General features: G+C 63.9%; 2 protein-coding genes across 5 annotated transcripts; one reads left to right on the top strand and one right to left on the bottom strand.

The window, feature by feature from the left end:
- The first annotated feature begins 3129 nt into the window (after positions 1–3129).
- On the top strand, positions 3130–13231 carry NOXA1 (NADPH oxidase activator 1). 4 transcript variants are annotated; one of them, XM_044264427.1, is made up of 14 exons: positions 3130–3471; positions 6504–6586; positions 7553–7661; positions 9211–9345; positions 9623–9712; positions 10712–10771; positions 11032–11075; positions 11592–11685; positions 11803–11968; positions 12143–12201; positions 12378–12532; positions 12635–12749; positions 12843–12963; positions 13050–13231. In XM_044264427.1, the coding sequence occupies exons 1-14, from the start codon at positions 3295–3297 to the stop codon at positions 13136–13138; spliced, it is 1497 nt and encodes a 498-aa protein (XP_044120362.1). In that variant the 5' UTR covers positions 3130–3294; the 3' UTR covers positions 13139–13231. The 4 variants fall into 4 exon arrangements, with proteins under 4 accessions (XP_044120362.1, XP_044120364.1, XP_044120363.1 ...); XM_044264429.1 differs by having other exon boundaries at positions 9605–9712; positions 11929–11968; XM_044264428.1 differs by having other exon boundaries at positions 9605–9712; positions 11845–11968.
- A 459-nt stretch (positions 13232–13690) lies between these two features.
- Positions 13691–16864, bottom strand: ENTPD8 (ectonucleoside triphosphate diphosphohydrolase 8). Its single transcript, XM_044264184.1, has 9 exons — positions 16730–16864; positions 16526–16643; positions 15789–15939; positions 15514–15673; positions 15189–15419; positions 14836–15099; positions 14482–14592; positions 14093–14227; positions 13691–13984 (listed from the first exon to the last, which is right to left on the bottom strand). The coding sequence occupies exons 1-9, from the start codon at positions 16853–16855 to the stop codon at positions 13793–13795; spliced, it is 1488 nt and encodes a 495-aa protein (XP_044120119.1). The 5' UTR covers positions 16856–16864; the 3' UTR covers positions 13691–13792.
- Positions 16865–19775: the final 2911 nt, after the last annotated feature.

The following is a 19775-nucleotide window of genomic DNA, read 5'->3' as shown; positions in this document are numbered from 1 at the left end:
GTCACCCCGACTCCGGGAGCACCAGGCAGGGAGTGCACAGGGAGGTGGGGACAGAGCCCTAGGGGAGGAACGAGCGCCAGCTGGGGGCAGAGGGGACACAGAGGAGGTCACATCCTGGAGGTCAGCGCTGAGTGGGGAGGACGGGCCAGGCCCAGGGCCCCAGCCCAGGGGAGGCTGCTGGTGACCCTGGCAAGCCTTTGGGTAGGGCAGCAGCAGGAAGGCCGCCTGGAGCCGCTCAGGGGCCCCAGCACGGCGGAAATGGGGCCCGGGCCGCCCCCTGGAACAAGGTTCAGCGGAGGGATGGCAGGAGCCAGCGGCCCCCCTCGCAGGTGTGTACCCAGGAGAACCGAGACACGTCCGCACGGGACTCGTACACAGAAGTTCACAGAAGCATTTCTCGTGGTAGCCAAAAAGTGGCCGCTGCCCATCGGTGGGTGAACAGGTACACGGAGCAGGGCCATCCCTGCAATGGTATGTTACTGGTCTTAAAAAGGAACAAAATTCTGAGACAGGTTACAACACGAATGAACCTCAAAAGAAAGGGACGCTGAGCGAGAAGCCAGACGCAGATCAGTGTGCTGTGCGGGGCCGTTCACACCAACGCCCCGAAGCCACAAGCCCGTCAAGACAGGACCAGCAGCTGCCAGGGCCTGGGCGGCGGCGCCCGCGTCCAGCGACTGTGAGGAAGCACTCTAGAATCATCGGGTTTGGCTGCACAACACTGCGCACACGGAAAAACAGTGACCTGCGCCCCTGAGGACTGGATTTCCTGATACCCGAATTACATCTCAGTTCCTAAAAAGTGCTAACACACTGAGAACCCTTGGAGGCAGTCCTGCGGCCCACGGGGGTAAAGAAATGGAGGGAGAGCTCGGGAAGGGGTGTAAGATGGACAGAATCACAGTATGTTGATAGGCTGACCCTAGCGAGCAGAAATAATGATGGGGTGGGGGAGGAGACAGATCTGTGGGTGTCGACCCCGAGGGGGCTCCCTTCCAGCTGCTGCCATTTTCTCTGGAAGCAGGCAGCCAGGTCCGGGACTGGGAGGCACACCAGGGCAGACTGGGGCTGAGGACACAGCAGGAGGAAGGCCACCACAGGAGGAGGGAGTCGGTGGCCCGTGTTGAGGCACGTGTTGAGGACGGAAAGAGACCCGGCACTTCGGCCGGGCTCCTGCAGCCCCGATGAAGGGAATGGGACTGTGGCTGTGGGCGGTGAGGGGGTATCAGGTCGAAGGTGTGAGCTGCCGGGGTGGGCGGGGAGTGGGGGTTGCAGCTGTCAACACCGAGGAGCCCCAAGCGGGACCTGGGTGGGCCAGTGGGCTGAGAAGGGGCGAGCAGGGCTGCAGGACTGGCCCCGAGCAAATGTTGTCAGGAAGGTGCGGAGGATGGGGAGTGGGGAGTGGGAGGGATGCCCACATGGGGGGATTTGGGAAGGACAGGATCTCGCCCTGGGTACCCAGACACCTCCAGGCCAGCAGGTCAGGAAACCGAGGCCCCACTGGTGGGGAAGCAGGTCCTCAGAGCAGAGGCTCCCAGACGTTTACTGAGGAAGCTGCCGTCTCGGGCGTGCCACAGGCGTGAGCCCTGACAGGTGCGCCAGGCCGGCACTCAGCACCCCTGTTCCTTAGCTAAGGAAGCCTGCAGGGTCAGAGAGCTGGTCCCGGTGACACAGGGCGGAGACACGGCCAGAAGCCAGCGGAGTGGCTCCCAGGTCCCAGGACCCACAGGCCCACTGGAGAAGAAGGTGGCCAACAAAGAAGGCCAGCCAGGTGGCGACTACAGCGGAGCTCCGGACACCGCCAAGGACACAAGCCGCCCCTGCACGTTCTCGTGCGTAAATAAAAGGGCAGAGCCTGTCGCCGGGAGCGTTTCTGGGGCTGTGACGGCTCGTTTCACGTGTCACCCTAGCAAGGGCAGGGACCCACGTAGTTGGTCAAAAAACACAAAAGCACAAAAAATAAGTATTATTTATTGAATTGAGAGAAAGAGAGACACGGCAAGAGCATGGTGGGGGGACTGGAGGAATGGAGGGGCGGAGGGAGGGGAGGCAGACTCCTGCTCAGCCCGGAGCCAGGTGGGCTCGACCCCAGGACCCTGAGATCACCACCTGCGGGGAAATCAAGAGCTGGAGTTGACTGACTGAGCGCCCCCCGCCCCCCCCCCCCCCCCCCCCCCCCGGCGCGGCAAGTCTTTTTTGACATCAACACCGGCAACGGCAAACTCGTCGGAAGCCGGGAACCCTTCCTACCATGGCACCGGGACTGGACGTGAGGGCGCACTGGGGCGTTGAGGGCCTGAAGTTCCTACAGGAGGGGCTGTATGCCCGACTCCAGGACAGCAGGGCTCGGCCCGGGGTCTGGCCTGGGGACCCGCTCCCAGGCTGTCCATCTCTGCGCACCTGCTAGTGCACCTGCTAGTGCACCTGCCGGGTCTGTTCTGCCGAGAGCCGTGACCAGCACAGGCAGGACGCACACGGGGTGTCAGCGGGGCCGGGGCCTGGCCAGCACCGGCAGGACACGCACACGCGGTGTCAGCGGGGAAGGCGGAGGCCCCGGTCACTCGGACCTCCAGGGAGGGCTCGGGCACGCGGCTCTCGGAGCTTCCACGCTCTTGGGGCAGGAGGTCCTCGGGGCCACCGCGGCTGCAGGGCACAGCCCGGACCGGGCGCCCACAGTCCTGCCGGCCTCGCCCTGCCCTGCCCGCCGGCGTCCCGGGGGGCCCCGCGCCAGCCCCCCGCGGCCCGAGCCCCGGCAGTCGCTCACCTGAGCCCGCGGGGTCCGCCCGGAACCCTGGCCCGGCCTCGGCAGCAGCGGCAACGGCGGGCCCGGCCGGCCTTCCCCGACGCCCCGAGACCCGCACGGCCCGAGGCGCTGCGGGACCGGGCAAGGCCAACTCCCGGAGCTCCCGGCGGAAGTCCCGTGGGGCGCAGCGGAAGCGGGGGAAGGGGCGGGTCCGGACGTCGCGGGGGCGGCCCCCCGTGGGGCGTGGCCTGTGGGCGGGGCGGAGTCGACTCGGGGGCGGGATCGCTCCGCCGCCAGGGGGCGCCGTGGGGCGGCAGGAGGCGTGGCGTACCTGCGGCTCGCGGAGGCCACGCGCTCCAACCGAGCGCCCCCTCGGTCCGGACCCCTTGCCGGCCTCCGAGGGGCGGGGGGCCCACATCCCCACGCGGGTCTCCGGGCCCTCGGCCCCCGGTGGTCCCGCCGGACCCCTCAGGGGACCCGTACCGCCGTCGGCCTCGCCGGCCGCGCTCCGGCCCGGAAGCAGACACGGTCCGGCGGGTGTCCGCGGCGCCATGCCCTCTCGGGGAGACCTGGTGCGCGACTGGCACCGGGGCGTGCAGGCTGTGGCGCGCGGGGACTGGGGCTGCGCCCTCCGCCTCTTCTCGGGTGACCCGGAGCCGCCCGCCAGGATGTGCTTCAACGTGGGCTGCGTGCACCTGCTGGCCGGGGACCCGGAGGCCGCACTGCGGGTGAGCCAGGGGCCCGACAGCCCGGCCCCCAGGGTTGGTCGCAGAGACCCCACCCCTTGGGGCGTGGCTCTGGGGAACCTTACGGTGCCAGAGACCCAGCCGCAGGGGTGGGCCCCGGGTCCCTTCTTCCTGACATCTGGGGATGCCCCCCCCCCGCCGCCGTGTTCTGCCTCAGTGGACACCGAAGGCAGGTAGGAGCTGTGCAGTCGGGGGACCCCACCCTGAACTCGGGGCACGATGGGGGGGCGGCCTCCCTCGCCGTCTCCTCCAGATGGTGACCCTGTGCCAGACTCTGTGGTCATGGGGAAGGACTGGGCTGCTGCTGGCTCAGGCGCTCACCGTGCTGATACCTAGAGATCGGCCGGAGGCTGGATCCTGCTGGCGAGGGGCTTGCTGCCTCCCAGGGTGTAGAGTTTAGAACGCGGACTTCATCAGACACCTGTGGCAATGGGAAGGAGATGAGGTCTCTCTGGCTGGTACCCAGACCCCAGATCTAAGTACTCACCTTTTTTCCAGTCTCTTCCCCAAAATAGAACCAGGAGTTCGAGAGTGCACGTGGGCGTGAACACACAGCTCCTCTGCTGAGAGGGCAGCACAGAACCACTGTCTTCCCTTCAAACACTTCGTGTTCTTTTTTTTTTCACTTCGTGTTCTTTTTTTTTTTTTTTTAAAGATTTTATTTATTTATTTGAGAGAGAGAGACAGTGAGAGAGAGCATGAGCGAGGAGAAGGTCAGAGAGCGAAGCAGACTCCCCATGGAGCTGGGAGCCTGATGTGGGACTCGATCCCGGGACTCCAGGATCACGCCCTGAGCCGAAGGCAGTCGTCCAACCAACTGCGCCACCCAGGCGTCCCTCACTTCGTGTTCTTTAAAGTGATATACATTCCCCAGGTGCATTCAAAAATGCAGTAGCCCCGGCTTATCTCCCCGGTCCCCAAATGCCTCCAACAGAAGGAACCGGGATCCCACAGTGTTTGAGACGATCAGGCAGCTACCTAGAAAATGACACAAATGCAAAGAGAATTAGATGTTGTAGGAGAGCATCAATATCAGCATCTTGCAAAACTTGACCACAGGAGTGGGGGTGGGGGATACTGGGTAAAGGGTACAAGGGAGCTCCTCTGTCCTTTCTTGCATCTGCATGTGAATCTACAATTCTCAGTAACAATTTAAGTTTTATTTTTTTAAAGATTTTATTTATTTATTTGACAGACAGAGACCACAAGTAGGTAGAGAGGCAGGCAGAGAGAGGGGGGTGAAGCAGGCTCCCCACGGAGCAGAGAGCCTGACTCGGGACTCGATCCCAGGACCCTGGGATCACGACCTGAGTTGAAGGCAGAGGCTTTAACCCACTGAGCCACCCAGGCACCCCAACAATTTAAGTTTGAAAGTGTTATCCAAGAAAGGGAGTACGGTCACCAGACACCAGGTAGCTCAGCCAATAGTAAATATAAGGTCAATCCATTTATCACTTATTCATAAACTGTGATTTTTTTAAAAAAGATTTTATTTATTTATTTGACAGACAGAGATCACAAGCAGGCAGAGAGAGGAGGAAGCAGGCTCCCTGTGAAGTAGAGAGCCCCATGCGGGGCTCGATCCCAGGACCCTGCAATCATGACCTGAGCCGAAGGCAGAGGCTTTAACCCACTGAGCCACCCAGGTGCCCCTATAAACTGTGATTTAACTAGAGAGGGGACAGAGGTGGTGAGCAGAAGAATATGGTATTAAATCCTTGACCGTAAGAGAAGAGGGAAGACTGTCCAAAATCAATAAAATTAAGTAATAGCATGGGCACATTAGCCGGAAATATGGAGATTTCTAAAAGTAGGTGGAATGGCTACGATTAATAAAACTCTCTGAGCAGCAGGGCAGGGTGAGCAGGGGTGTAGCCAGAGCCACAGTCTGTTGGTAGGAACCCTATGTGACCTTGACTTGGCTGCTCTGTGTGGTAGGGTAGCAAACAAATGGGTCTCTCTGGCACTGAGTGGCCCTCCATATCCGTGCCTCCGCGTGTACTTTCAACCATAGGTCAATCCCAGCTCTGTAGGAACCCACCCGTTTGCCCAGATGTGTAAGACTGTGGTGCCCCTCCTGTTACCCATGTTTAACTGACGGTCGACCGACTGCGTTGGAATGAAGTTAAGGGAAAAGCTGTACTTCACATACATACTAAGACTTTTGTGTTCTTCTTCTAATACTTTTTAAAAGATTTTATTTATTGGGGCACCTGGGTGGCTCAGTGGGTTAAAGCCTCTGCCTTCAGCCCAGGTCGTGATCCCAGGGTCCTGGGATCGAGCCCCACATCGGGCTCTCTGCTCGGCGGGGAGCCTGCTGCCCTTCCCCTCTCTCTGCCTGCCTCTGTGCCTACTTGTGATCTCTCTCTCTCTGTCAAATAAATAAATAAAATCTTAAAATATATATATTTTATTTATTTATTTATTTATTTATTTATTTGATAGAGAACATGAGCGGGGGGAAGAGACAGAGGAAGAGGGAGAAGCCCACTCCCCACTGAGCCTGACGGGGCTCGATCCCAGGACCCCAGGATCATGACCTGACCTGAAAGCAGATGCTTAACCAGCTCCACCCCCCAGGCACCCATCTTTCTGATTCTAATAGATAAGAAGTGTGTCATTCTGTATGAACGACCAGAAATAGGATTTTAAAAAGGCAAAAATCTTAACGTAATCTGTGCCCCAGAGGTAACTTATTAACGTGCTGCCATTTCCCCTCGTCCTCGAGGCAGACAGGTTGCTTTGGGACAACAGCTCACTGTGCTCTTTGCACTTCGGGGAATCAGGCTCATTCTGGTCGTGGCCCAAGGCAGACTGAATGATGATGCCGGTGCCCAGGCACAAACTCTGGGGGCCCCAGGACAACGGCAGGAAACTTCTATCCGCAGCTGGCTGTCTGGGGGCCCATGGAATTCCCTGGCCCCCGGCCACTGGTTATCTGCCTGGACTCTGTCTGTGGCACAGGAGTGATAGAATTGCAGACCTTGGCAATCTATGGGCATTTCTATCCCCAGGCACTTGACCAAGCAGTGACCAAGGATGCCTACATGGCTGTTGGCTTTTTCCAGCGAGGAGTGGCCAACTTCCAGCTGGAGAGGTGAGCACAGGGGTGCCTTGTTTCTTCTCTGACGGCCTTTTTCTCTGCAAAGTCCATTCTTAGGCTCCTCCTTCCCCTCTCTCCCCACGGGTCACCTCTTCTTGCCAACCCCCTCCTCTGCAGCCCCGGGGAAGCTTGGAGAGGGGCTGTGCTCATGCTGGAGCAGGACAGGGGCAGGGCCACTGAGGAGGCTTGTCTCTATGCTGAGGTTCTGAGTGCTTTCATAGGCATCCCCTCCTCTGTTCCTCACCAATTTTTTTTTTTTTTTTTTTTTTTTTGCTGTAGGAGGGATGGTGTGACCCATTCTGCAAATGGGGAAACCCAGAGCAGGGCTGCAGGAAGGGTGTGTCCCCGCACACAGAGGTGGTTGGGATCCTCAGTGCTTGCCTGGGCTCTTTGCCCTGTGGTCCTTCCCAGAGAAGGAAACATTCTGTGGGACAAGCTCATCTTGCCCCTCCCCCACCTAGCCCCCAGGACAAGCCCCACAGATGGCTCCAGGCCCAGCAGGCCTACTCTGGGGGTCCCTGCTTACGGGAGATGGGGAGTCCAGCGGGGGCTGAGGAGCGTCCGGCAGGTCTCTGCAGAGGGAGGCCCGCAGGGAACGGGAGTCCTGAGAAGCAGGAGGGAAGGGCTCAGGGCTCTCCACACAGCCAGGGCTGGAAGAGGGTCTGGGATGTGAATGGGGGCTCTAGGCGGGGAGTCCGTTTCCAGAAGGCCGAGCTGGTGTCCCCGCACACCTCAGGCCTGGTGCCCTCTCCGCCTCCCGCAGTCACATTCTTGATGGGTCCCTTGACTGGTTGGTTGGGACTTGAGGGCCTACTGTGTGCTAGGATCTGGGTGGCCACCACTGCCCCCTAGCAGGGGTCCATGGAGCTGGGGGTGGGGGGGTGGGGGGACAGGCTGGGGCAGGGCTTGGCCCTTTCCCTACAGCTGCTGAGCCCCCCGCCCACCCCCCACTGCCTGCAGGTTCCAGGAGGCCCTGACTGACTTCCAGCTGGCCTTGGCTCAGCTCAGGGGTAACACCGTCATCGACTACACACAGCTGGGCCTGCGGTTCAAGCTGAAGGCCTGGGAGGTGAGCTCGCCCCACACTGGTGCAGGGAGCTGGCCTCCAAGGCAAGGAAACAGCTGGGCGCCCTGGGGGTGCTGTCTGGGGGCGGAAGGCCCAGGTGCCCCTTTAGGCCTCGCCCTCTGGGTCCCATTGTCTTGTTACTGTCACAGGCGGGGCCATATTGACTGATATGCTCCCTCTGGCCTGAGACGCCCCACTACCCCTACTGACCACACTTTCACCCCAAGGAAGCTTAGGGGCAGAAGAGGTGGGAGGCCATCAGGAGAAGGTCTGGGGAGGGTCCAAGTCAGCAGAGAGAGGCCGGTGGGGTCAGAAGGACTCCCGGCTTGCCTGTGGGCCCCCACCCTGGGCTCTCCGTGTGGCTGACGCCAAGGGAGGGGGATCAAGAGGACACCCCCAGCACTCCCAGAAACATGTTGCCTTGGAGCCTTCTCCAAACCTTGTGTACTGCAACCAACAACTCGTGGGGAAGTCCCGGCGGGTGGGGTCTGCCGCCCATCAGGTCCCCGGATCGGCCCAAGGCATAGAACAGGGCAGGGGGGCCTGGGGAGCTGGCCGGGCGGTGACCCCGACCCAGCCGTGTGACAGCATCTCCAGAGGGTGGCCCCTGGCTCTGGGAGTGTGGTGTCCCCTGGCAGGCCATGGGGACAGACGCCGCGGGAAGAGCGGCTTGCTTTCTCTTGACAGAGGCCCAACCGGCCGAGCACCCGCTGTCCGCGCAGCAGTGGAGGGGTCAGCGGGCCGGGGCGGCTTCCGGGGGCACCGGGCACCTTCGCTTCTGCCCCCAGCGCGTCCCGCCCGCGACGGCCTTAAGCCAGCCCGTCCTTTCTCGCGGGCGTGGGCGTGAGGGAGGGGACAGGACGGAGAAAAGGCTCCTGGGACAGCACCCAGAGCAGGGCACTGAGCAGGGCCGCACGCGTGGAAGGGGCCGCAAAAGGGGTCAGGCCGGATGCGGAAAGGGGGTGAGGCGGGCGGGGAGGACGGTCGCAGAGCGCGCACCTCTGCCCCCGACGTAGGGAGCCGAGAAGCGCCGGAGCGACGAGCCGCTCCAGCGGGGGCCTGGACAGTGAGGCTGCCCGCAGAGCCCGCGCCCGCGTGACGGCCGCCAGCCGCCGCCGAGCCGGGCAGCCTCCGCTTCAGCCGGGGCTCCCCGAGGTCCCGAGGTGGGGGCAATGCTTGAGGCGCAACGGGTCCCGAGAGTGGACTGGGGGCGTGGCCAGGGGCGGGGCCTGGAGGGGAGGGGCAGGGGCGGGACTGGAAGGAGGTTCTAGAAGGGTTGGGGGCGGGGCCAGGAGGGGGCGTGGCGGGACTGGAAGGAGGTTCAGGAGGGGTTGGGGGCGGGGCCAGGTCGTGGGGCTGGGGGCGGGGCCAGCAGTGGGACCTGGTGTGGGACTGGGGGCGTGGCCTGGTTTGGAATCCGGATCAGAGGCAGGCGATGGGTGGAGGACCGAGGGGGAGGTTGAGGCCTGAAGGGCTGATGCAGGGGTGGGACCAGGGGTGCGGCCGGTGGAGGGGAGCTAAGTGAGGCTGTCATCTCCCACCTCCCTCCCAGGTGCTCTTCAACGTGGGGGCCGCACAGTGCCGGCTGGGACTCTGGGCTGAGGCCACCCGCAGCCTAGAGGAAGCCCTCTCGAAGGGGCCGGAGGGGGCCGGCGATGACCTGCACACCGCCCTGGGCCAGCTGCAGGTGAGGGGGGCAGGGGAGAGCAGGCCGCCCCACCTGTGAGCGCTGTTGGGCGCCAAGCCCACAGTCCCGGGATCCCATCTGCACAGGCTCCCAAGACCCAGTCCCCGCGATGAAGGAATTTCCAGAGGGAGGTTCCCCGTGTGCCCGGGTGTGGGGGCTGGGGAAGGACTTCCCAGGTCCCCTGAGAAGTGGGTGGAGGGTCCCTGAGGCCACAGCCCTGGTCAGATGCTCAGGTCTGCATTGGCCGGAACCCCTCCAGAAGCAGGTCCTCCTGCAGCCTCGGCAGGTCCCCAGGGGTGAGGTCTTTCGGCCCCACAGACGGCACCTGGAGCATCTGGAACCAGTGGATTTCCTGGGCAAGGCCAAGGTAAGGGGGTGGCCTCTCACCTCCTGCGGCGGGGGCTTGGGGCCAGCAGCAGCCAGCAGGCACCGAGCTCACGGGGGCACACGCGGTGTGGTCTGTGTCGTTACAATGGCTTCCGTGGGCGGGAGGAGAGTGGGCCCGGGGCCACCCCCCAAACGGCAGAATGCCTGAGCTTCCTGAGCCCTGTCTCCAAGTAGAGCTCACAGATCCTGGCCTCTCGGAACCCGGAGGCAGAGCCCCCAGTAGAGGCTGCAGGCGAGGGAGCTCATGGCTTTTCGGCAGTGCTGCCTCACTCCCTCCACCTCAGCCACACTCTTCTGGCCTCCGTTTCTCCCTGTGCTTTTCTGTCTCTTTGTCTCCCTGCATTTGTGCTCCGGAGAGTGAGATCCCAGTGAGGGCTGAGGTCGGCTGGCCAGGGCCAGGCAGCCCCACCCAAATCACAGAACACTGGGGAGCAGGGCTGGGGTTCAAGGAAGTGACTCCAGGGCTCACAAAGGAAAATTCACCTGGGCTGCGCGCATCTGTGAGTTTAGAGTCTGTTTGTCACAGTACAAACTTCTAAGAAGTAAAGACATTTAAAAAAAGTTGTATTAAAAAGAAGTTAAAAGGCGCCTGGGTGGCTCAGTCGGTTAGGCAGCTGCCTTCTGCTTGGGTCAGGATCCCAGGGTCCTGAATGGAGTCCCGCAGGGGAGCCTGCTTCTGCCTCTGCCTCTGCCCTTGCTTGTGCTTATGCGCACGCTTTCTCTTTCTCTCCGAGAAATACACAAATAAAATCTTCAAAAAAAATTTTAAAATTGTCAGCATAGGGATTTTCCTTGATGAGATGCATTTTTTCTGCCTTCCAGCACCCACTGTGGTGGTCTGACAGCCCTCGGTCAGGCGTGGGCAGCCCCCCTAGTCCCCGGCAGATGGGACCCTCAGGAGTGTGGTGTGGGCAGCAGGGGCTGGGAGCAGGCATCGCAGGGCCCCTAGCCCAGCTGTCCCTCTGCTGTCCCTCTCCAGGTGGTCTCCTCTGCCATCCCCGACGACGAACATGAGGACAGCCAGCCTCGGCAGCCCCAGGTGGGCGGGCCACCTCCCAGCCAGCCCGGACTTGTCACCTGTCATCTGCAGGCCTGGGCATTTCAGACCTTTGTCCTGTGAAGGGAGGGAGATCCCGTGAGCGCTCAGGGGCTCCCCAACATCCCTCTGATCTGAAGTTGGGACTGACAGGCCTGTTGAGTGTGAGAGTCTCATCCGGGGAAGGCAGTGCCGGGGCTCCCTGCCCTGGCGCTGCCCCTGGGGACCTGCCTCCTGAGAGAGCGCGCGTTCTGTGCCCACAGGTTCGGGGTGCGGATGGCGAAGGCAGGCCTGGAGCCGCCCCACGGTAGGAAGGACTGGGTCTCCTCTCCGCGTGCGTGTTTCTCTGGTTGGGGCAGGAGTAGGGCCTGCATCGTGGCCCCTGAGGCCAGGGAAGAGCCTCTCTCAGCCCTGCCCGCACCCCCTCTGTCCAGAGGCCCTAGGTTTAGTCTGTCTGGAGCCTGTCCTGCTGCAGGATGAAGAGCCCTGTGCCCCCTTCCCACAGAACCGTCACTCAGGCCTCGGTGGGCACCAGAGGGGAGTTGAGAGGTCAGGTCGCCACAGCCCCACACAGCACCGAGGCTCAGAACCGAGGGGCTCAAGGCGGGTGCTGCCGGGTTGTGGGTCGGCATTGCCAGACCAGACCCTCCCAGGTGGGGCCATCCCAGCTCAAAGTCACACAGGGTGTGGGGACATCGAGCAGGCCCCCACCCAGGGCCACGGCCCCTCATCTCCACACTTGGGGTTCCTCTCAGGCTGTGTTGGGAGGGAACAAGCACAAGCTGGGCCAGTCCTGAAAATGAGGGTTCCCCCTGCCCCCCAGGGCCAGAGACAGCCCCTGCAGAACGGCCAGCCCCTGCGGTCCCAGGATGCCTCCTGAGGCAGAGACAGAGGTCGGCTCTGGACAGGGGGTACCGGTGAGTGAGTGGGTGGGTGAGTGAGCCCAGGCCCGGTGTTGGGGGGGCTGTGGGGACCTGGTTCCTGCCCGGAACGCACTCCCATCCAGCTTGTACTTACGGCTCCCTGCTGACCAGCTGATTCCCCGGCCACACACCTCACCACTGGGTCTGCTGCAGCAAGCCCCAGGCCGGGGAAAGCTGCCCGGACCTCAGGGGCCCCCACCCCTGGCCCCCGCTCCCAGCCTGTGGCTTTTCCTGCAGAGGCCCTGTGTGGAGCAGGTCGGCAGACAGGTTCCTCCAGGTAAGGACCCCCTGAGCCGCATGTGGTAGGCAGAGACCATGGTGGTGGGAGTCCTGGGTGGGCGTCTGGGGAGCTGGGAGCAGCCTCTTCGCCCCCGGGGGAGGCAGTTGGCTACCTTGGGTCTCCCAGACGGGGTGTGGGCCACCTGAGCCCCTGCTCTGTCACCCTTCACAGGGCTGCCAGCGGCCGGGGAGCCGGACTCCCGCCCTTCAGAGGATCCCTTGGGTGCTGGGGTAAGAGGCGCAGGCCTTCATGTCACCCCCACTTTTCAGGGATTTGGGGCCCAGAGACTAGGCCCTGGGGACCCCAGCCCCTCCCACCCTCGTGGCTCAAAGGCCACCCCAGCCGGTCCTTGGGCATGCAGAGCTGGGGCTTCATGAGCGACCACTGCCTTGCTGCTCTGCCCCAGGGAGCGGCCATGGAGGAACCTACGTCCTTGGTGACCGTCACTGTGCAGTGTGCCTTCACCCTGGCCCTGAGGGTCCCGAGAGGAGTGGACCTGGCCGGCCTGCGGGGCCTGCTGAGCCAAGCCCTCGGTCGCCAGGCCCAGCGTGCGCAGCTCAGGTGAGCAGGCCGGCCAGGGGCAGCCCTGCAGGCGTCGGAGGTCAGCGCCCGCCAGGAGCATGCCCCGCCCACTCGATGCCCCTCTGAGGAGTCTCTTTGCAGTTACCAAGACCCCAGCAACAAGGGGCGCTGGGTCCCCCTCCCCGGGGAGGAGGCGCTGCAGAGGGCCTGGCGGGACGCGGCGGCCGGCGCTGGGGCCCTGCAGCTTCAGTGCCAGGTGAGCCTCCGGAGGGCGTGGGCGGCCGGGGGGGTGGCACCGGGGACCCCAGGGCCCTTCTGCAGCCCTGCCCACCCTGCGCCCCTCCTCCAGCCACAGGGAGTGGGCGGCCGAGCTGCCCTCTACCAGGTGGTGGCCCAGCACAGCTACTGTGCCCGGGGGCCCGAGGACCTGGCCCTGCAGCGGGGGGACGTCGTGGACGTGCTGTGTGAAGGTCAGTGGGCCGCTGGGGCACGAGGAGATGGCGCGAGCTCACACTGCCTGACGCGCTCTGAGGGACCCTGACCCCCTCACACACAGTGGACCAGGCCTGGCTGGAGGGTCACTGTGGCGGCCGCGTCGGCATTTTCCCCAAGTGCTTTGTGGTCCCGGCCGGACAGGACGCGTGAGGAACCCAACACCCCGCGCGGAGCCCCAGTGAAGAAATCAGCCGTGCCGTGGCAAGGAGGGTTTTAATAAAGCGGTGTCCCCTGCCCCCCGAAGGTGTGTGCTGTAATCTGGGCTTGTGCACCAGGCGGCCTGACTAAGGCTTCCAGGGTAGGGGTGGGGCTGCCACTCCAGGAGGAGCTGCGGAGTCCGTCCGGAGACTGTCCCTCGGGGCCGGGAAACAGCAGGGGTCCCGCCAGCTCTGCTGCTCCCAGACCCCCCACGGCCTCTCCCAGGGACCGGAGCCTGCTTGTCCCCGCAGTCACTCCCCGTTCCGGGCTTGAGCAGCCTCATGTCCCACAACACCACAGATGGCTCAGCCCTGAGTGCTGCGGGGCCCTGTGTCCCAGCGTTTGTGCAGGAAGTCACCTGCGGTCCTGGGAAGTGCGGTGGAGAAGGGAAGGGGGGGGGCGCGGAGCCGGGATGCGGAGGCCACAATACAGTCCGCTTGGCCAGAATGACCCTGAGGGCTGGGTGGGGCCATCTGACCACAGGGCCAGAGCCCACGACACAGGGAGACCCGGCAGGGCTCATGGGAAGGCTCTGGCCCGTGCAGCCGTCCAGGCTGGGGCAGCCCCCTACCCCCAGGCCCCACCAATGCCAGGGGGCAGCCCAGCTCAGCCCCGGGGCCAGAGGAGGTGGACGGCAGTGGCCCCGAGGGTAGCCACGACAGTCAGCACGGCGAAGACGACTCCAGCCGCCCAGACGCCGTAGCTCTCTGCCTGCCAGCGGGCGGGCGGCTGGGCTGGGATCATGCTGGTCAGGTTCAGCGTGTAGCCCAGCGTCCAGCCGATATCCATGCCGCCCAACTGTGGGACAGGCAGACCGATCAGGGCTGTGGCCGCTGCCCCAGAGTCCCCAACCGCCCCCCCTTGCCTTGCCTCGGATGGCCTCATCTCATCCCGGGAGGTGGTCACCTGCTTCCGGAACTCAATGCTGGACCAGGTGTCCTCCCTGAACCCATAGCCCTCGAGCAGCAGCGTGAGTATGTACAGGCCCGAGGCACAGTAGTCACGAAGCCAGTGGTCCTGCCCGGGCGAGCTTGCCTCTACCTGGGGGCCCGGTAGGCGAGGAGCGAGGTGACACCCCCTCTCCCGGCCCACCAGAGGCAGGTCCCACCCAAGGATGGGCCCCTGGGTCCCCTGCCTGGGTCTTCCCTTCCCTGGGCATCCCCCAGCCCTGCTGGCCACACCCCCGGGGTGTGGTCCTGCCGAGGCCCTGCCTGCGGAGGTCGGTGCCTGGGGCAGCGGCAGCCCAAAGTGCTGGGCAGCGCTGCTGGGGACGGGTGGTCCCAGGACCCACCCACCTGCTTCCAGGGCCTCTGGCAGAACTCCCAGACAGTGGCGTTGACGGTGGCCAGCGGCTGCTTGGAGGTGACGTTCAGGAAGTGGAAGGTGTAGTAGAAGTTGGAGAAGGCCTGGGGGCGGGGAAGGAAGCTGGGTGTGCCTGCCCCGGGGCGACACCTGGGTCGGCTGGGGTCAGAGGAGCCCCAGCACCAACCAAGCAAAGTCTCCGCCCCCCCACCCCCCACACACACACCTGGAGACCCAGAATCCCCACCCATCCAGGGCTCGCCCTGGGCCTGCCTGGCATCAGGCCTCTGGGGCTCCAGCAGAGGGCTGGGAGCCCGGGGAGGACAGTGTAGAGGGCTCCCACTCACGTAGAACTGGCCCCGCACGGGGGGCTGGTAGACCCCATTGAAGGCACAGTGTCCTCGGCCCTCGCAGCTGGAGAAGTTGAAGAGGCCCCGGATAGCAGAGACGCAGGCCTCGGGGTTCCCTGTTCCCTCCACAGTGAGGTTCCAGGCCAGGCCTGGGGGGGGTGTGGTGTGGACACAGGGTGACTCATACAGGGTCGCTGGGGACAGCGTGGCCCAGTAGCCACTGTGGTAGCACGGATGGCGGATCAGGGGGCCGGGGCTGCTCTGCGGGAGGACAGGGAGGGGGCCTTGAGCCCGGCCCAGGGCCACAGGCATCTCACCGCCCCTCTCCCTCCTCTGGGGGCCCAGCTGACCTGCAGCAGCTGAGCCAGGAGCCTGGTCAGCATCTGGTCACGCCCGAAACAGAGGTAGCTGTGGGTGTAGACGCTGTGCTCAGAGCCGTAGAGGCGGAAGGTGGCCTGGGTGCTCTTGTCCAGTATGGGGCCTCCGGGCACAAAGGTGATCTGGGTGGAGGCCCCACCCATGTCCAGGGCGCCCACCAGGGGCCCCTCCAGAGGCCGGATCCATTCTCCAGAGAAGGAATACTGAGGACAGACAGGCAGCACCGAGTCCTGAAACCAGCCTCACGGACCCCCAGCCCCTCGTCACCCAGCCCCCACCGCAGGCTGCCCATGGCACCTTGACCAGCATGCCCAGGATGTAGTTGATGGTAATCCAACCTAAGGCACCTTCATCCTGCCCAGCCAGGAGCTCAGCACCCCAGAAGTCCAGGGGAGACCGGCCCAGGACCCGACTGATCGCCGCGAGGATGTCTCCCGCCTGGGAGCTGTTCTTCTGGCTGGGCAGAAAGGGCCGGCTGCCAAAGCTGGCGGGACACCCGCAGCCCGCCTCCCTGCCACCGGCCGTACTCCCAGCCGCTCCTCCTGGTCATGCCCCCAGCCGGCCCACCTCACCTGAGCAGCCTCATGCCGGCTGTGGCCCCAAGGAACACGGGCGTTTCCCGACGCCGAGCCTCCGGGACCAGCGCCAGTGCCTCCGCCAGGCAGTCCTCCAGGCTCTCGCCAGCCTGGGCAGGATCCGAGGCGTAGGAGGAGATTCCAGGCCCTGAAACACAGCATCTCAGGACGCGGCTCCAGGCCTGAGGGCCGGCCGCGCTGGGAGGGCCCGCGGCGCAGAGGACCGTGTCCCCCCAGGAGATACGAGCACGCCCTCGCCAGTGGGACCTTTGAGTGGGGTCTTGTTCAGAAAACAGGTTTCTGCAGATGTAATTAAGTTAAGGATCTTGAGATGAGCTCAACCTGGATTCCTTGGGTGGGCCCTAAACTCGATGGCCCCGGTCCTTCGTGGGAGAGCAGAGGAGGCGTTGACTCCCGAGGAAGAAGGCTGCCCGGCACCGGAGTGAGAGGTTGGGGTGACGGGACCGCGAGCCCGGGAATGCCCGGAGCCTCCGGAAGATGAAGAGGCAGCAAGGGCTGTGCAGGCCCACACAGACCCTGGTCCAGGACCTCCTTGGTCAGCTGGGCCACCTGGGGTAAGTCATTCGACCACTCTGAGCCGCTTTTCCTTTAGGCCGATTGGCTGATTTGCTAAGGGTTTAAGTGTTGCTCCCACCTCCCTCCAGCCCGTGCCGCCCCCCAGCGCCGCGACTCCCGCCCAGCCCTCCCACCGCTGACCCTAGCTGCCCACTAACCTTTCACCTGGCAGGCCAGGGCCTGGCTGACCACACCTGTGTTATTCTCCTTGTCTGCCGGCCACTGGTACACAAAGAGGGACGTGTGGGAGGACCCGGCGTCAAACACGACCCCAAACTGAGGGTGACAGCAAGGTCAGGAGGGCGTGGGCCAGCCAGCATCCGCCCGGCCCCACCTCCCCCTGCTCGGGGCCTGGCGCCTACCTTGGTCTCTGCAGGCAAGAGGACACTGGTGGCCTCCACCAGGATGAGAATGAGCGTGGTGAGGCCTGAGGCCACCGCAGCCCCCTGCAGGGCCGCCAGGACCCGCTTCTTCCAGGTCAGCCCCATGAGGGGCCGGCACCTGCCGGGGCAGCAGGGGGCACCCAGACTCCATGGTTGCAGACTCGGCCACCTGGAGAGGCGCCCAGTCCTCGCTGGGACACTGAACTCCCTGCTGGGTCAGGGGGCAGGGCCGCAGACCACACGCTAGGAGCCAGGCCTGTCCAGGGGACCGTGGGCTGCAGAGGGGCCGGGGCCCAGGAAGGCAGCAGGGCTAGCCCGAGACACACACAGCTCGTGGCGATGGGGCCCCAGAAGAGCCCCGTCCCCATGCTGCATCGGGGACCAGCACAGCTACGCCCCACCACCTTCTCCCGGCAGCCCTGCTCCCCCTGCCCTTCCAGGAAAAGGAGCCCCTGCCTGGCAGGTCAGATCCCGACTGAAGTCGGGGGACCCAGAACCCTCCCTTGGCCGCGCGCTCTGCAGCTCAGGGCACCGTGTTCCCTCTGGGAGCCCCGAGGGCAGGCCTGAGCCGTGGGGACAGGTGACCAGCTGGATGGCTGCTTCCTGCCAGGCCGCCTCACGTGGGCTCTAGGGAGTGAGGTCGGCGGGGCCCCAAGAAGCACATTTTCTTGATGCAAAAGGACCTGAGATCGGGGGTTCTTAACAAAGACACCGGTTTTTATTTGAAAACCCAACCTCTTTCTCTAATCTGATTTTATGCTGGCTCCAGACAGGCTCTGGGCAGCGGGCCGAGGCAGAGCTGGGAATGCAGGCCACGCAGGGTCCCTGTAGGGCCTGCTGCAGGCCTCAAACGTCCCCGAACAGGGCCGCACCTGCAACAGTCCCACGGGAGGCCGCGCCCCGCAGCCCGCTGGCAGCCTCGCAAACACACACGCGCTCTGGGACGGGCTGTGGGGCTCGGGCCCCACTCCGAGGCTGGGAGGCAGCGACTCAGAGGGTTGGTGACCTGTCTGAGCCAGTCAGTCCAGCCCTGAGGGCCCCCAGCCTGTGCCCCCAACCAGCACCCAGGGCACGGCAGGGCTCAAGACACTGGAACCCCACCCCATGACCCCATCTCCAAGGAATATAGTACTGTGAGACCCCCAGCCTGGGCCCCCAGTGGGTGGTCAAGGAGGGTGGGCACACTCTCCATGGTTAGAACACCCCCTTCAGGACTGGTCAGCACCCCCCAGACCAGGACAGCCCCTCCCTGACCAGGACAGCCCCTCCTTGGCCAGGACAGGCCCCCTCAGACCAGGACAGCCTCTCCCTGACCAGGACAGCCCCTCCTTGGCCAGGACAGCCTCTCCCTGACCAGGACAGCCCCCCCAGATCAGGACAGCACCCCCAGACTAAGAGCGGCCCCTCACCTGGGCTGCCGGGCAGCCGGCTGCAGCAAGGAGAGAGCTGGACTGCGGTCGCTCAGGCGCCTGCCAGGTGTTTTCCTTCTTTTCTTCCCCCTCAGCTAGTCACCACCCACCTCCACCTGGACCTCACCGGGCGGGTGACGGAGCCTGGGCAAGGGATCCCCTGTGAGCCGGTCCTGCCCACCCCCGGTTCACAGACGGCCAACAGCGGTTCAGGGGGTGTCGAGCTCAGGCCCCTGCCGGGGAGCCACCCCCTACTACCTAGGGTCACGCTCTGCGCCTCCCCCACCCAGGGTCATCCCCTCTCCTGTGGCCCCATGTGGTGTGTGCCCAGGTGGGCCCCCACCCTCCCAAAAGCTAAGCAGACTTTGCCCTTGAACCCTGCCCTCTCCCCACCGGAAGCCGGTTCCCGGCAGGCCAGAGTCTGGTGACCTAGGGCTTGGCTAGAGCAAAGGCTGGAGGACGCAGGACAGTGAGATGTGGCTCCCGAGGGCGGCTGTCTTCAGTTGTTCCAAGCGAACGATAAAATTGCCCCATTTTTGTGCCCATGTATAGACTTCCAGGAACACCACAGTCAGGATTACCCGGCACCCATCCTGTGCCCCCGGGGGTCGCGCCGTGCCCCTGCCATCCCCACTGCCTCTGGTCACTGTTCCGTCTGGGGGAAAGGCCCCGGGGATGGGGAGAGCCTGGCTTCCCCAACGCAGGGGGAAGCATGAGGCCTGGCAGCCACCGCCGGCGCCCCCGTCCCTCCTCCGGCCCGTGTCAGTCCTGGTCAGTCCGTATAGACCTGCCTCAGTGTGCATGGCCTGCCCCCGTCAAAGGCATCTGGGGCTTCCTGATCTGGCTGCAAGGAGTGGCCGGGAACCTCGGCGCCTGGGTCTCACCCAGGGACAGACCAGGTCATGTCTCACTGGGTTCGAAACTGCCGGTTTCTGGGGCGACATCCAGCTTCCCAGCACTCTCCCCGGCATTTGATGTCACGGTTTCTAATTTTGGCCCATCTGACGGGTGCACAGTGAAACTTCATTACGGTTTTAACTGGCACCCATGGCCCAGGTGCTGGACACCTTCCCACCGCCGATTTGCCCACATATATCCTCTCTGATGAAGTGTCATATTCTGCCCATGTTAAAATCGGATTGTTTGAGTTCTTCGTGATAAGTCCAGGGTGTCCTGGAGAGGTGGCGTCCAGGCCGACAGGCTTGAGCGGCCCCTGGCTGAGCACAGCCAAGCCCATCAGGAGACCCCCCTCAAAATATCCGTGGGCCGAACTGCCCAACGGGCTGCTCACAAGCAGGCACCGTTACCAAACACGGGAGAATTCTGCGTGCAGCCAGACCTCCTGGCCCTTCCTCTTTCAAGACAGCCCTCACTGCAGCCCGGGCCGGACGGCCTCCCTTGCCGCCGGGTCAGGAGGACTCGTGTGCCTCCTGCTCCACCGGCTTCCACCCCGGCGGGCAGCCCCACGTTTGGGCCCCAACCGGTCGGGAGAGATACCACGTTTAGAACCCGCGAGTGCTTTACGTATTCTGGATCTAACCCCCTGTCATAATTGTGTTTGCAAATTTTTTCTCTGGGTCTGTAGCTGGTCTTTTCATTTTGTTAACGGTGCATCT

The sequence above is a fragment of the Neovison vison genome, chromosome 9 (genome assembly GCF_020171115.1).
Source record: "Neovison vison isolate M4711 chromosome 9, ASM_NN_V1, whole genome shotgun sequence".
Taxonomy (NCBI): Eukaryota; Metazoa; Chordata; class Mammalia; order Carnivora; family Mustelidae; genus Neogale; species Neogale vison.
Note: the sequence above shows the minus strand (reverse complement) of the source record. Positions and strands in the feature narration are given on the sequence as shown.

Coding starts and splice junctions, on each gene's coding strand:
- NOXA1 (XM_044264426.1), top strand. CDS start 3,295: ATGCCCTCTCGGGGAGACCTGGTGCGCGACTGGCACCGGGGCGTGCAG. Junction 6,587..7,552: donor GCCAACTTCCAGCTGGAGAG/GTGAGCACAGGG, acceptor CACTGCCTGCAG/GTTCCAGGAGGCCCTGACTG. Junction 12,750..12,842: donor CCCTGCAGCTTCAGTGCCAG/GTGAGCCTCCGG, acceptor CCCCTCCTCCAG/CCACAGGGAGTGGGCGGCCG.
- ENTPD8 (XM_044264184.1), bottom strand. CDS start 16,855: ATGGGGCTGACCTGGAAGAAGCGGGTCCTGGCGGCCCTGCAGGGGGCT. Junction 15,674..15,788: donor GCCGGCATGAGGCTGCTCAG/GTGAGGTGGGCC, acceptor CTTTCTGCCCAG/CCAGAAGAACAGCTCCCAGG. Junction 15,100..15,188: donor TCCTGGCTCAGCTGCTGCAG/GTCAGCTGGGCC, acceptor GTCCTCCCGCAG/AGCAGCCCCGGCCCCCTGAT.